Genomic DNA, 13727 nt, shown 5'->3' on the forward strand with positions numbered 1-13727 from the left:
CTTGGACTCCTACCTATTAGCTCCAGGGTCACCTTTAGGGTCACATCTCCAAAGCACAAAAGCAGTTTTAAACATCCCCTTAATCTGTTATTCAGTTATGCAACACACTGAATAATTCATCAGCAAAAAAGTTAGTGGTTATTTCTTATTATTTGGATTTCATCTGAAGAGTCCTCAGTCTGTAATAATGTCCACAGGTACATCCAAGTTTGTTAACTCTTCTTGTCTTTCCTTCTGTTCAGTCCGGGCACGAGCCGCAGACCTCTTGATCAACCCGCTAGACCCACGAAATGCTGAATCCATTCGAGTCAAAATCGCTGATCTTGGGAATGCCTGTTGGGTGGTAAGATGCAGTTCTACACATATTCAGAAATTCTCCAGTGAGGGCGGAAGCAAAATAAAAAGACTAAAAACAGCAACTAGTTAAACACATTTTAATATTCTGTCTAAAACAAACACATTAGAAAAACATTTACATTTAGTAAGTTTACAAGCTAATGTGGACACATAAGGCTTATTTACCTGAAGCCATTAATACCCTTGTCATCTTTTAGTGGTGTATATAGTTGGGTAAGTAAATGTGAATTGTGCTCTTTTACCAATGCTGTATGTGAGACTGTGAGTGCACTTTATAAATATACTATATTAATTCTTCATAATCTGACGTACCAATGCATTTAAAGTAGGATGTCTCTGCCCAAAAACACATAAAAAATATGTTGCATCGGGATACATTTTTAAAGGCGGAAGGTAACTTTAAATGAATGAGGATGATATCGTAGTTAATAAATACATTAAAACACGTGCAGAGAATGTGCCGAGCATCTTTTGTATTATTAACTTATATTACAGTTAGACTAATGTCCATTCATCTTCTCTCTATACAGCACAAGCACTTTACCGAGGACATCCAGACGAGACAGTATCGTTCCATTGAAGTCCTGATTGGAGCTGGTTACAGCACTCCTGCAGACATCTGGAGCACTGCCTGCATGGTGAGTAAAACGCATGCACATATACAGCCCATGACATACATGGTGTATTTAAACACACGCAGTATGGACTCACATACATCTGGATCTCTTATAGGCCTTTGAACTGGCGACTGGAGATTACTTGTTTGAGCCTCACTCTGGAGAAGACTACTCTCGTGATGAAGGTGAGTATCTAAATCTCTATGACGCACACTCAAGACGGCTAATTTCTAAAAATAGAGATGTAGAAAATGTGTCACTTCAAAGTATTCCACTAGAGTTTCACAGCTGAATATTCTATCCTGTGAGAGTAAGCTTGTGGTACAGTTTGTTTAAGTGGTTGACTCAAGTATTAGAGAAAGGCAGTGAGGTAAAAAAGTTTATTTTACATCAGAAATACATGAATGTTTTTAGAAGCGTTTATTGATCTAGTTTCAAATGTAAATGTGTGTTTGCAATTGAACTGAGTGTGTTTGATCAGATTTCTCCGTTGTTCAGATGCATCGTTGCTGCGTTTACTATTGAGCAAGATCTTTGATCTCCACACAACATAAACATGTGGTTTGAATAGCATTTAGCACAAACACTGATATTTAGTTCTGATTTCACCGAGACTGGAAAAGGATGAAAATGTCATGTTACGATTATCTTTTACCTGCACAGATGTTATGCGAATATTTTCCGACAAGCATCCAAATTCCTGAAATAACGAAACTTCTATTAAAAAAATTGCAGTGAGGACATTTATTCTTAGTGAACATTATTTTTTAGAAGAAAACGAACAACAAGCTTTTATAAGTTAATTATAAATCAATGATCCTCCTGCATAAAAAGATACATCCATAAACACGTTTGTTTTTAATATTTTCTCCTTAATGCATCTGAACAATGGAAAAAGAATGTATTAAATGTTTACCTTCTCAACTATATTTATGCTGATGAAAAAAAAGTGCGCTTAGCTCAAATGATAGCCAACCCTCACCCCAGAATCCCCCTGTCCACTGTCGACTGTGAATCCTGTCCTTTAGCTCTGCTGCTATGCCTCCACTCATCCTCACCTTCACCTGTGTTGTTTCAGTGTCATAGATACACAGTGAGCTCCTGCATGTGCTCAACATCTGGACTTGGTAGAATACTAGACTGACACATGTTCCTACAATCTGACCTTTAAAACAACTGCAGTCAGTAGAAAACAGTGTTTGATCGTCTATGATCCATCTGAGTAGTTAAATGTATGGATGCATGATCTGCTTATCATCTCTATTAATTACTAAAGCACTACAATCCCTATTTTTGCACGTCAACCCCAGTCATCAACCCTACTCATCCCCTTGCTCCATATCATACTAAATAAAACCTGTTTCAAACAATAGATCCTCATCTGCACTTTTGTCTTTTTTACATCCTCTGATTGGGTTATCTTTCTCACTGCCTGCGTGACACACAGCCACTTCACCTCGTTTTGCATGTGTTGCACAGGTAATAAGCCACTGTCAGATAGATCATGACATCTTGATAATTAAACTTCGAGACACCCGTGAACTCCCATCATTGAGGCCAAAGTGAAAGTAAAGTTCTGTGTTCTGGTTCACTGAAGTCTGAATGCATGTCACTTTAATTCTGAAGCTGATCATTTTCATTTCATCACCACTGCTGTGGAGGCACAGCTCACTAACAGGTTTTTCTCCTTTACTCTCTGTGACTGTCTCTTTTTTCCTTCCTTCCCTTTCCTCTCTTTTTATTCCTCCCTCCCCTCTCTGTGATCACTTTGTTTTTCTTATCCTAAATCCAACCTTTTTTTCTGTCTACTATCTCCTTTTCTTCTTTCTTGTCTTTACACTTTCTCTTCCCTTTCCTCCCTTGTTCTTTTGGTTATCCCTTTTCCTTCTCTTTCTCCTCCTCCCCTCCCACCCTCCTCCCCCTCTCTCCTCCATAGACCACATAGCTCACATCATAGAGCTGCTGGGCTGTATTCCGAGGCACTTTGCGCTCTCCGGAAAATATTCCCGGGAGTTCTTCAACAGAAGAGGTAGCGATGGACAGAGAGCTGGAGGGAATGGGACACACTGATGTCTGTGGTGGGCTAGAGTGGACACTAGTAGGCAGCCAGGACAACACATTTGTTTTAATATTTTCATTTTGATTGGACTTATAGGTTAAATAGCCACTAAAAGCATACAAACAACCAAAAACTGCACAACTTCAAGGAGTTCCAGCAGACGTCCATCTGCAAGTGTGTCCATGCAGTGCACCCGATCAACAGTGTGTGTCAGTCCCATACAGCCAAAGGTGTTGACGTGTGTGTGCATGCTGTAATGCCTGTTCCCTCTGTGATGTATGTGGTGGTGGGCAGACCACATCGCTCTGATCATGGAGCTCCTTGGGAAGATCCCACGCAAAGTGGTCGCAGCCGGGAAGTACAGCAGAGAGTTTTTCTCCAAGAAAGGTAAACGACACCGTGGTCAGTGGTTAGTTAAGAGCCCAGGCGGCCTTTTAGGTGTAGGTATGAAAGTGGTGTGGATAGTAATCTAAATATACATCTAAAAAGGTGAGGTGGATGTCAAAGCAAAAAAAATTAAAAATATCTAAATAAATAAAAATTGATGACACAAATATAAGAAAATTCAATAAAGGATTTACAGAAATAAGTCAATAAAATGCTAAGCTATCTTTGTCACCCTAAAGTTAAAAACATACTCTATTAAAGTCTGGCCTTACGTAAAGTAACAAACACATGAATCACATTTTCATGCTCAGACTACAATAACTAAAAAACATACATCATATAAAGCTCAGAAATCATGGCTTAGATTTCTTTTGTCCAAACTAATGAACTAACTCACAGTAAGACAATGCAACTAACCTGAACAGTTCAGGGGCATGTGATTAATAACTTGAATCACTGAAGTGATTTAATAATTAAAATAATCATAAGAATCATTTCATTTGTATAACACTCTAGAGTGCTTTACAGTAAATAAAATAAACATACATCAATTAGAACCCAGTTCAACAGTGCAACAAAGCCAACAAAAGAGAAAAAGATGTTTAAAAGAGGACTTCATGACCAAGACTTTAAAGCTATATCCATGGATGTTAATGAATGCTTACAACCATAGTCTCTGAAAAACATTCTGTCATTTTACTGCACGTCCCTAACTTTCTCGACATCCAACTACTTTGCTGGGATTGTCTCTGACATTCTGTAGAAAGAAGCAGAAGGGTCGGTGGTTTCACTATAGTCAGGGACACATGAAGATATATGAATGTAAGGAGAGACTTTGATCAAACCAACTTATTGTTCACCGAACACATGATAGTCGTGTTTTGGCTCTTTGTAACATTCTTATCAGCAATTGAAGCACAAGGGCGTCAATTTAAATGGATCAACATTCAATCACTTATAGTCTTTGAGAACGTTGGAAAAGCAAAGGAAAGATAAGTTATAGTTCATCAGCCTGAACACAGACAAGCAGGTCTCAGGTGTGTCATGCACCTGACTGCCTCTGCTCTTTGTGAGCCTGGTAAGTGTATGGATCTGTGACTGGTACGGCTGATAACCCCAGCACTCTCACATTTCTTCTTCTTTTTTTCTTCCTCCTGATCTACCTCCCTTTTCTGCTCATATATTCTTCATAATGTGTCATGAGACCTGAATATTCTGCCTTTGATGTTGTCTCTATCCGAGGTCTGAGCCTGCACTTGATGTCTCAATGTTCTGCCTTTTATCTCTCGGCGCTCTGTTAATCTGCTCTGACTTTCTCGCTCCGTCTCTCTGGGCTCCTCCTGTCTGCCGTGCTGCATTCGGCTGTGCGTTGCAATCTAGCGGCCTTGTTACCTTGTAGACCTTGTTCTGATTTCCCTGAAACACCTGGGGGAAAGAAGATACACTCATTACAATCAAAACAGTTTAACTCCAAAAGATTGTAAATAACAGCATTTTATTGCAAGACTTAATGTTAAAGAAACAGCTGTTTAGTCTTTAAAAAAAGGGGGGGTTCCTTTTACCCATCTTGTTACAACCCTGTTCTGAGCTGGACTACCATTAATCATTCTCTCGTACTTTTTCCTCTCTGTCAGTCTTTTGCCCCCAGCCAATCATTTTCTTCCTCTCCTGAATAATGAACACCTTCCTCTGCTCGGCTGTTTCCATTAAATCACCTCTCTCTTTGTGTCTTTCTCTCCTGACGTCTGTTCTTGTCTGTTTTTGGTCAAACCAAGTGCTGTGACAGCATATCACTAATTAGTCCGATTTCAGTCTTGGAGGGTGATCTAATCAGCTCAGTTTGACTGGAGTCTGCAGAAGAATGACCAGCTATGGTGGCCATTTGTCCACAGATAATTTACTGTCAATTGCCCATTCAGTTTCTAACCAATGGAGGAGTAGTGATGTGATAACAATTTGTCAGATTCCTACGGTTTGTGAGTTTTGCAAACCTTGCACTCATGTATACAACATAATAACATTTCAGCTGCCAACCCTCAGCGTGACATTCGAGGAAAATGGCTGTTATTTAAATATGGTCATCGACATCTTATTAAAAGGTTCCTCCACCTGAATGACCTTCTAAGAATAACTTGCTCACCTCTGGTGGAATCCAGCCATGCAGACATTTTGTTGAGCAAAACATTGGATTTTTTGTTCGCGTGTTCTAAACGTGGAAAAGCAGCAACATCTTTTTAAATGATGTCCCTGTTACTCAAGATAACAGGCGGCAAAAAGCGTTTTCTTTGTGATAAATATTAATAACAAAAGAAGTCTACAAGTCGCCTAATAGTGAGCATCTAGGTGATCAAAACTACATTAATATTACATGTAGTATTGTAATAATACTCTTCATGCTTAATTCTGGCCCTGCTATTATTTGATATCACGCCAAAGTGGAAACAAAACATTGTGGCAGCTTTATCCTGTACCATCTGCTCATTTCATTTTGATTCTTTGATGAAACTGCTACCTACAAAAGAAACAGTCTCTGTGTGTGAACACTGCTGAGTGTGTGTCTTGTATAGTATTCTGTATGCTACGTAGCAAGGATGACAACATTTCTGTGAAAAGATGTTGCTGTTTTCAAACTGGGTGCAGCCTGAAGGAAAAATGTTCAGGTGGATGTAAAAACCTCAGATGTCTTAATAACAGAAACGTCACAGGGTCAAGGGTAGATATCATCAGACTATTACTAAGGCTGTTTTCTAAACTGTTCTTATTTTAACAAATTCCAAGAGAAAACCAGAAGACAATATAATTGTCTGTCTCTGAGTGTTGTCGGTGGAGCTCAGCCTTAATGCATAAATGGTTCACTGAGTAGTAAATGGGTCACAAGTGTAAGTTATATATATATATGAAGTTATATATTAGCTAACATAACACTGTGGCTCATAGTTATTGAGATATGTTCTGGCTTATTAAAAAAAGCATAACAAAATACCCCTTAATCAGGCTAAAGTACAGAATATTTGAGAGTAGGATCCATAATAAATGGTTCTGTCGTTTCTTGGAATTTCTTAAAGAAACAGAATATTTACAGTCAATCTTGGTTTTTGGAGGAACAAACTCTTTCAAAATTACCACTCTGTCACTTTCTTTGTGCTTTCATTTACTCGTCTCCCTGTCGCCCCCTACAGGTGAGCTGCGGCACATCACCAAGCTGAAGCCGTGGTCCCTGTTTGACGTGTTGGTGGAAAAGTACGGCTGGGCGCACGAAGACGCCGGCCATTTCACCCATTTCCTTCTGCCCATGCTGGAGATGGTGCCTGAGAAGAGGGCCTCTGCCGGCGAATGCCTCAACCACCCATGGATCAACTCGTAGCCACAAACTGATCATAAGTCCTCCTCCTCCCCCATGTCACATCAACGGTTAGCCCAAACATCATCCCCTGGTGGCAGCTCCAGGAACAACAGCGTAGAGAGAAGATAAAGACAAGCTTATCCTTTCTACCCTGTCCAACACATCCATCAATGCTTATCTTAGTAGGCTTAAATCCAACAAAAGCCCCTCATCTTTCCCAAAAGGAATGTAAAGACAAGCTAATGGAGATAACATGACATAGCAGCTGTGTCTTCTGAAACATCTCCCTGAAATAAGATAACTTACCGATGGATGCCGAGAGAGATGACTATTCTTCTTCTCTTCTGCTGTCAAGATGTCAGCCAACCCCCTCATAGTTTCTCTTCTTCGTGATTCACATTTTCAACCTGGATCGATCCAGTCAGGGGCCACTAACAGTTGCTGATCTTTTCAACGAGGGGAAAGAAAAGTAAGAGCCTAGAGCTCCATCTGCCATGACCTTTACATAGCCAGGGCCTTATAGACAGACAAGAGTGTTTGTTTTTGGCAGGGAGAACGAGCACACGTGCCTGTGCTCAAGATCTGCCTACAGAGACTTCTCCTCTCTATTTCCAGCCCAGGTACACCCTTCTTCCCCCTCACTCTGCTATGGAAGACGAACCTACATGGGACTAAAAGTTTACACCCTTTTTTCTTCCACAAATCAAAATCCTTTTCCCCATTTTGGTCCCTCATTACGTTCCTTCCAAAATAAGCTGCATGCTCCTACCAGGGGGCCACGGCAGAGAACTGGAGGTCAGCCAGTCCTCCAGGGGGCACCACATTGACAGTTGCCACTCTGTTTTGTTTGTATATTCCTGAATATTATCCTCATGTTTCTCTACATCATGAGGACAGTGTGGGATGAGCAGAAAAAAGAAAAACTAGAATACAATCAATTATCGACAGAGAAGGACAGTTTGGTCTCTTACGACTTTTTTAAATGCATGGAGGGACTGATGGATCAGCATGAGTGGATATAACAAATGGAAGATGGATGCATCATTTTATTTGAGCATTAAGCTGGTTTCTTTCCCGTTTTATCCCCTCTTGGAACTTGTGTTAGAAAGAATTGCATTAGGTTATTTTGGTGCCCCGTGTGAGGAAGTTACAACCCCTTCTTCTTCAACTTTTGACATTCCTATTCTTCGTCCATAGTTACTGACTTTTATTCCTATGAGCAATTCTGTTGAGTCCTGCTGTGTCACGTTTACCTGATCTGTTTGGTACTATTCCCTCATGTTTCCCCTGAAGAGGAACCCTGAGATCCCTAAGCGTCTCCAGAAAGGGGATTGTCGCGAGGAGGTTGCACTTGTCTTTGTAGATGTCCTTCAGGGATTTGAAATCTTTGTACATAGAACTGAGAACTGGCAACGCAGATAAGCGACCGTGGACAAAGTTTCAACACACATCATTCCAAAAATCAGAGGCTGCTGTCAGCATAACTTGACTTCCTCTTGATACAGCCGCCATAGCTCCGGCCCTCCAGGAATGTTCAGACTGAACTGTGCCACCTGATGGCAGATGAGAGTATTGCATTACCACACTCCGCTGCTGCTCTCAGTGCCAACGCTCCACTGGATCTCTCCACTTCTCTATTTCTGTCTCACTCAGACACATAAACACACAGACACACAAAGAAAAGCGCATCATCACAATTAGTCCAGTTGCCTATTTTTCGCAATAAATGAAAAAAGATGAATATAAGTAAATGGTGAGATATTTTTAAAAACTATTTAATTCATTTAAAAAAAGAAAAAGAAAAAAAGAAAACAACTTTTCTCTGGTTGTTGTGACCGTGACAGAAACTTGTCTTATACTGAGGTGATTGTGTTTGTCTATTAGAGATGTTTTTATTTCTTTTGTCATTATTATTATTAATTAATATTATTGAAAGGTTTTTTTTACACAGTTGTCACCTCTCCCTCCCTCCTTACTTGAACAGTGCTGCTCTGTCTGGGCTCTAGATGGTGATTAAAAGAAATCAACAGTTTTGCAATAAAGGATCTGTGATGAGTTTTTTTTTTTATTATTATTTTTTTTTGCACCAAAACCTCCTGATCTCACTCTTTCAGCCATGCTGACTGTTCTTCCTGATGACATTGACAGAATTGCGTCTCTTGTCTGTGTTTTTCATTGACAGGTTTAATAAAATTGTAAATTAATGGATCCCGTTCCCTTGATGTAGTTTTCCTGACCACGATGAAATGCAACTTTGGACAAGAAAGAAAGATAAAGATTAGTTATGGTAGATTCATTGTCTCTTTATTGAAATGTTGAAATCATAAAAGTGTTCCCAGTTATGCCGTGGGAGTTTAAATACACAGTTGTGAGTATCATGAGCTAAAGGTTTCAAGTTGTCAGTGTTACATACAGTACATTGTGCCTCAGACATGAACGCAAATCTAGTCCATTAGACAACGTTATCTATAATGTAATATAAAAGAGCGATAAAACACACCCTGAGATCAATACTAAAAGTAAATATGCTTTTGAGAATCCACCAGGGACTTTGTCTGCATTTTCTTTTAGATCTTAAATCACTACAAATGCTCTCTGGTGCCATCTGTGTGCCTGCTAACGTGTCTGACTCCATTAGCACTCCATAAACAAGTGGTGCCTCATGTAAAGCACCTACTATCACTCTTCAAGTTTGTACCTGTTCGTGAAATGTTTCTGCTTCAGTCTAAAAAAAAAAAGAAAATACAATTCAATGCCACTAATGTAAAACTCACTGAGGTATTTACGTCATCTACACTGTTGAAATGAAGTGATAGGACAGGGATCGTGAAACCAAGTCTTCAGTTGTACACTTGTAAAGATCTTATTTAACAACTCTGAACTCTTGCAGCGGGGACTCCGAAGCTTTTTGTGTAATCTGTCATACAGAAGGTTTGCTACAGACCTTTTCATTTCCAGGTGGGGCCACCGTGGATCTAATATGTTCTATATGCCACTGATCATTTTTGTAACTAAGAGCTTGTAAATTGAACCGTTTGAACTTCTTTTCTTGTCACTAAGCCGGGGTGTACATGTGATGTTGGTTCATCCAGATGAAAGTCTGAAAGGTGTATGAATACTTACGGCTGTATGTGATAATAGATGCCTTATCGTGTGTGATTCACTGTGCTTTAGCTGCATGTGTGTGTCAGAGCAGTGATGCACAGTTCTTTAGCAACAAGGGTTTGGCCAAATCCAGGATGTCCAAGTTGGGATCGAGTGACCTGCCCAGACCCTCCAGCACCATGATGGCAAACACGATAGATGCGAAATTACTTTCCAGCTTCACCTACAACAAACAATAAGTAACAACACAGGTACGTTATAGACATACAGAGCTCCTTTTTATTTCTCAGTGCAGTGTCTGTTGTTTCAAAGGACAGATCTTGGCCTACACAAGCCCTGTTTTCAAGTTTAAAAGTTCCTTTAGTTGTTAGATCATGACTATTTCTGCAGCCTTTTAATAAGATGTTATTCTTATAACAAACCGTAATTTACTGGGGGAGTTCTAATTGAACCCTGGAAATTATACTAAAATTCAGTACAGTAAGTTCTGATTTCAGTCTCACAGTACCACACGTGTAATGGTGAAGTGCATGCTGGTCTTAGTTACAAAATGAAAACTGTTTTCAAATACAAAGCAGAGACAAATAACTCTGGAACGGCATTTTAAATACTTGAATTTAAGGGTTAGGGTCATAATGAAGAAAATAAATGTAACCTCCAAGTGTTCTACCTTGTGTTTGATGAGTAGACCGAAGACTCGAGAGAGCAAGTCACCCACTTGGATCTAGAAAGCCAGTGAAAAAAATAATCAAGAAATAAAACGACATCCTTAATGTTACTGACAACTTCATTTGAAAAAGAACTATGGTAAATGATAATAATAATAATAATGATGATGCATTAATAATCACAGAGGGATAGGGAAAATCACTTTCCTAATTACTGTCCATTCCAGCTAACTATAGCAACATAATACATAAAAGTATGGTCACCATCCTGAAAGACACAAACAAATGACACAGCAAACATCTCAGTTGGTACCTTTCCCAGAGAGAGGGAGTTGCTGAGGGCATGATCCACCAGCAGGGCCATCTCCTTCTTAAACTGCGGCACATCTTGGCACTCATTGGCTCGAGCATGATTCAGGATCAACTCTGCCACTCGTTCACCCTGAGCCAAGAAAACAAGACCCCAGCAGCAGTGAATCCAAGCTGGATGCTTCCTTTGTCGTCAGATAAACGAGATAACTCCTTTATTACCTGTCGTAGCACCACAGCAGTGAAGACCGATTTGAAGTTGGCGAGATCGTGATCACTGAGCTGGGCGATGATACCAGCGTCCAGCAGAACCAGCTGGAGAGGGTATGGCTCTGGCCGGACGCTCACCACCACCGTGTCCCACAAGTCGGTCAGGGTGGTCTTACCATGGGTCTCTGCTGATATACCAGAACTGTGGCTGGAACCGGGAAGAGGCCCCAAACACTGGACAAGAACGTTCCCAGGATGGAGATCAGCGTGGACAAAGTTGTCAATAAAAACCTTGAAGACAGACATAACGACGGAGAACAATGTCACAACAGAAAGAATGAAGTAAGGATACAATCTGACACTTATATGTATTAGGAAAAATAAATAGAATGTCTTTTAGTAGATCTGAACACACGTGAAAGTGTTGAAACCAAAGAGACTCATGAAACACGTTGATTTTATTGCAGGTGCCGTAGCTTACCATCTTCAGCATGGTGTCTACGCCCATCCTGGCTATCCTCTGCTTCACCTCCTGAGGAACCTCAGAGCCCAGGTAGTTGGATATGGGCTCACTCTCCTGAACAGAAAACAAATGAACAGAAACACAACAAATGGGGGGGATACTATTTGTTATGTATCCAATCGTTTAGCTTTAATTTAGCCGAAGAAGGTGTGATAGAAGTCACTGATCTAAAACTTGCATTCCTCAGTCTTTCAGACATTGTGATCTCTCTTCACTCACTTCAAAAGTTTCCACTAAAATGGTCCTGGTGACAAACGGTCGTAACGGAGTTGGGAATTTGACATATTTCACATCACGGAAATTCTCCTGGAAACGCTCCATGTTTGTGGCCTCAAAACGCAGATCAATCTGAAATATAAAAAAGTCCAGTTGCGTATGTCACTGAAATAAATAACTATTAAAGCCTTCCATACGCTCATTTTAAAACATTACAAACAACAGTATATTGTACCGCTAAAGCCCCCAAAAAATGTGGCCCCATTTTACCGATGGCAAGCGATCAATAAATCAAAGTGTGTTCAAACTAATGACATAAGAATAAAGGCAAACGACTACAACATCTTAAAATCGGGAGAAATTAATGTTCCTACCTGTTTGGTCATGAGCTTCTCAAATTCATCAACTATCTCACACAAACTGAGCCACTTGAGTCCAGGCAGGCAGTGCAGAAGCCAGCTGCCTGTTTTCATCAGCAGTAGGTCAATTTCCACCTGCCTTCTGACACCGGGATGCACCACCTGTCATACAGCAGAAACAGTTTAGAAACATCTGATGAATGGCTTGAAAAACATACTTGATTTACTAATTAGTGAGACTCTGATGTGATCTTCACATACCTTGATAGCCACGGGTATCAGATGCTCCTTCGCTGCATGCCAACCCTCTTGCTGGCCTCGTTCTTCGTAACCTTCCTCCTCCTTACCACCGCTCAGAAGCTTCCTCAGAGACCTCACCACTCCTCCCAGACCGGGGATCTCCCAGGCTTCTAGCAAGTCTTCCTTCTCCATCTGCTCAACCAGCGCCTGGAAGGCAGGGTCCTCCACCTGGTCTGCATTTGCCCAGCCTCTATACACCTGGGCCACACATCCCGAACCTACTGGCTCTTTGCTCTCAAACACTAAAACCCTCCTCCAGGCTTCCCCAAAAGCCCTGCGGAGACACTGCTTGGTGTGGGACCAGGAGTGAGGGCGCACCTGTACGTGGAGCCGGGAGAAGCGTTCACAGAAGTCTTGGGAGAAAATGTCCCGTCTGGTGCTGGCCCATTGTCCCAGCTTGATGAAGGTAGGACCAGATGTTTCAGTCACCCACAAGAGAGCGTTCAGCCAGTGTGAGGCCCAGCGAGCGGACACCAGAGCCAAGGGGGAGAGGAGGAGAAGAGGGCCAAATTTCAGGAGCAGCACCAGCGCACGAAGGCTGAGGCGGAGGAAGAAAATGAATTTATGCACTTGGACTCTTGCTACGGACTTTCTCTCCACTTTTTGTGATGGAAGAATTGCTTCTTGGCATCTTGCTGCACAGGATGATGCACTGACTGCTCCAACACATAGAAATGCAAGTCTTGGTACCTGGGATAATAAAATCTGCCCTCTTTTATGGAAACATGTCTTGGAGTTGTGGAAGAGTCTGGTTCTGGTAAAGAAGCCAGCTCTTTGGATAGTAGTGTACCTCAGGTTGACGAGGGCTGCTTTTAATCCGAAGGCAATCATAGTCATGATGACCAAAAAAAAAAGTGCTTTAGATCAATCCAGGAGGTGAATTATTGATCCACATGTGCCTGTGTTGTGTTGCGAAACAGCCTTTAACGAAATCATCAGAGAAGCTTGACTCCTTCAATTCAGACATATATGATGTGTCCACGCATACATACGCCGGTTTGTACAGGACTGACCAAAACAGAAATAAATATCCTCGATTGATGCTTCATCAAACCTGCAACGAAAAAATATAGTTTATCTACAAATCCATTTCGCTACTTAAACTGACGATCAAAGGCAGCCTTCTTTGGTTTCCGGTCGCATGAAAGCATCTTGAATTGTTCTTTTTAGATAGTTCATAGTTCAGCTGGCGCAGTCATCGTTAAAAAAAAATGTATCGTCCATTGACCGAACATGAAAACATGAGAATGACAGTCGCTTCACATCCGGGTATG

The 13727-nt window shown here is 41.0% G+C and overlaps 2 protein-coding genes across 13 annotated transcripts in view; one reads left to right on the plus strand and one right to left on the minus strand.

Annotated features, from left to right (window-relative positions):
- srpk2 (SRSF protein kinase 2) overlaps positions 1-8971 on the plus strand; it is a 65877-nt gene extending 56906 nt beyond the window's left edge. For 5 of the 12 annotated variants that reach the window (XM_079345428.1, XM_079345437.1, XM_079345434.1 and 2 more), the window contains 5 exons: positions 243-343; positions 888-995; positions 1090-1159; positions 3328-3420; positions 6600-8971. In XM_079345428.1, the coding sequence (XP_079201554.1) occupies positions 243-343; positions 888-995; positions 1090-1159; positions 3328-3420; positions 6600-6784 (557 nt within the window). In that variant the 3' untranslated portion in view covers positions 6785-8971. Of the gene's footprint in view, positions 1-242; positions 344-887; positions 996-1089; positions 1160-2910; positions 3004-3327; positions 3421-6599 lie in introns of all 12 variants that reach the window. The other 7 variants (XM_079345431.1, XM_079345427.1, XM_079345433.1 and 4 more) reach the window with 2 other exon arrangements.
- Positions 8972-9045: 74 nt separating this feature from the next.
- Positions 9046-13727, minus strand: adck2 (aarF domain containing kinase 2). The gene is made up of 8 exons (XM_079345440.1): positions 12415-13727; positions 12169-12315; positions 11798-11926; positions 11537-11632; positions 11068-11346; positions 10850-10978; positions 10539-10592; positions 9046-10091 (listed from the first exon to the last, which is right to left on the minus strand). The coding sequence occupies exons 1-8, from the start codon at positions 13288-13290 to the stop codon at positions 9951-9953; spliced, it is 1851 nt and encodes a 616-aa protein (XP_079201566.1). The 5' UTR covers positions 13291-13727; the 3' UTR covers positions 9046-9950.

Source organism: Symphodus melops (assembly GCF_947650265.1).
Source record: "Symphodus melops genome assembly, chromosome: 6".
Taxonomy (NCBI): domain Eukaryota; kingdom Metazoa; phylum Chordata; class Actinopteri; order Labriformes; family Labridae; genus Symphodus; species Symphodus melops.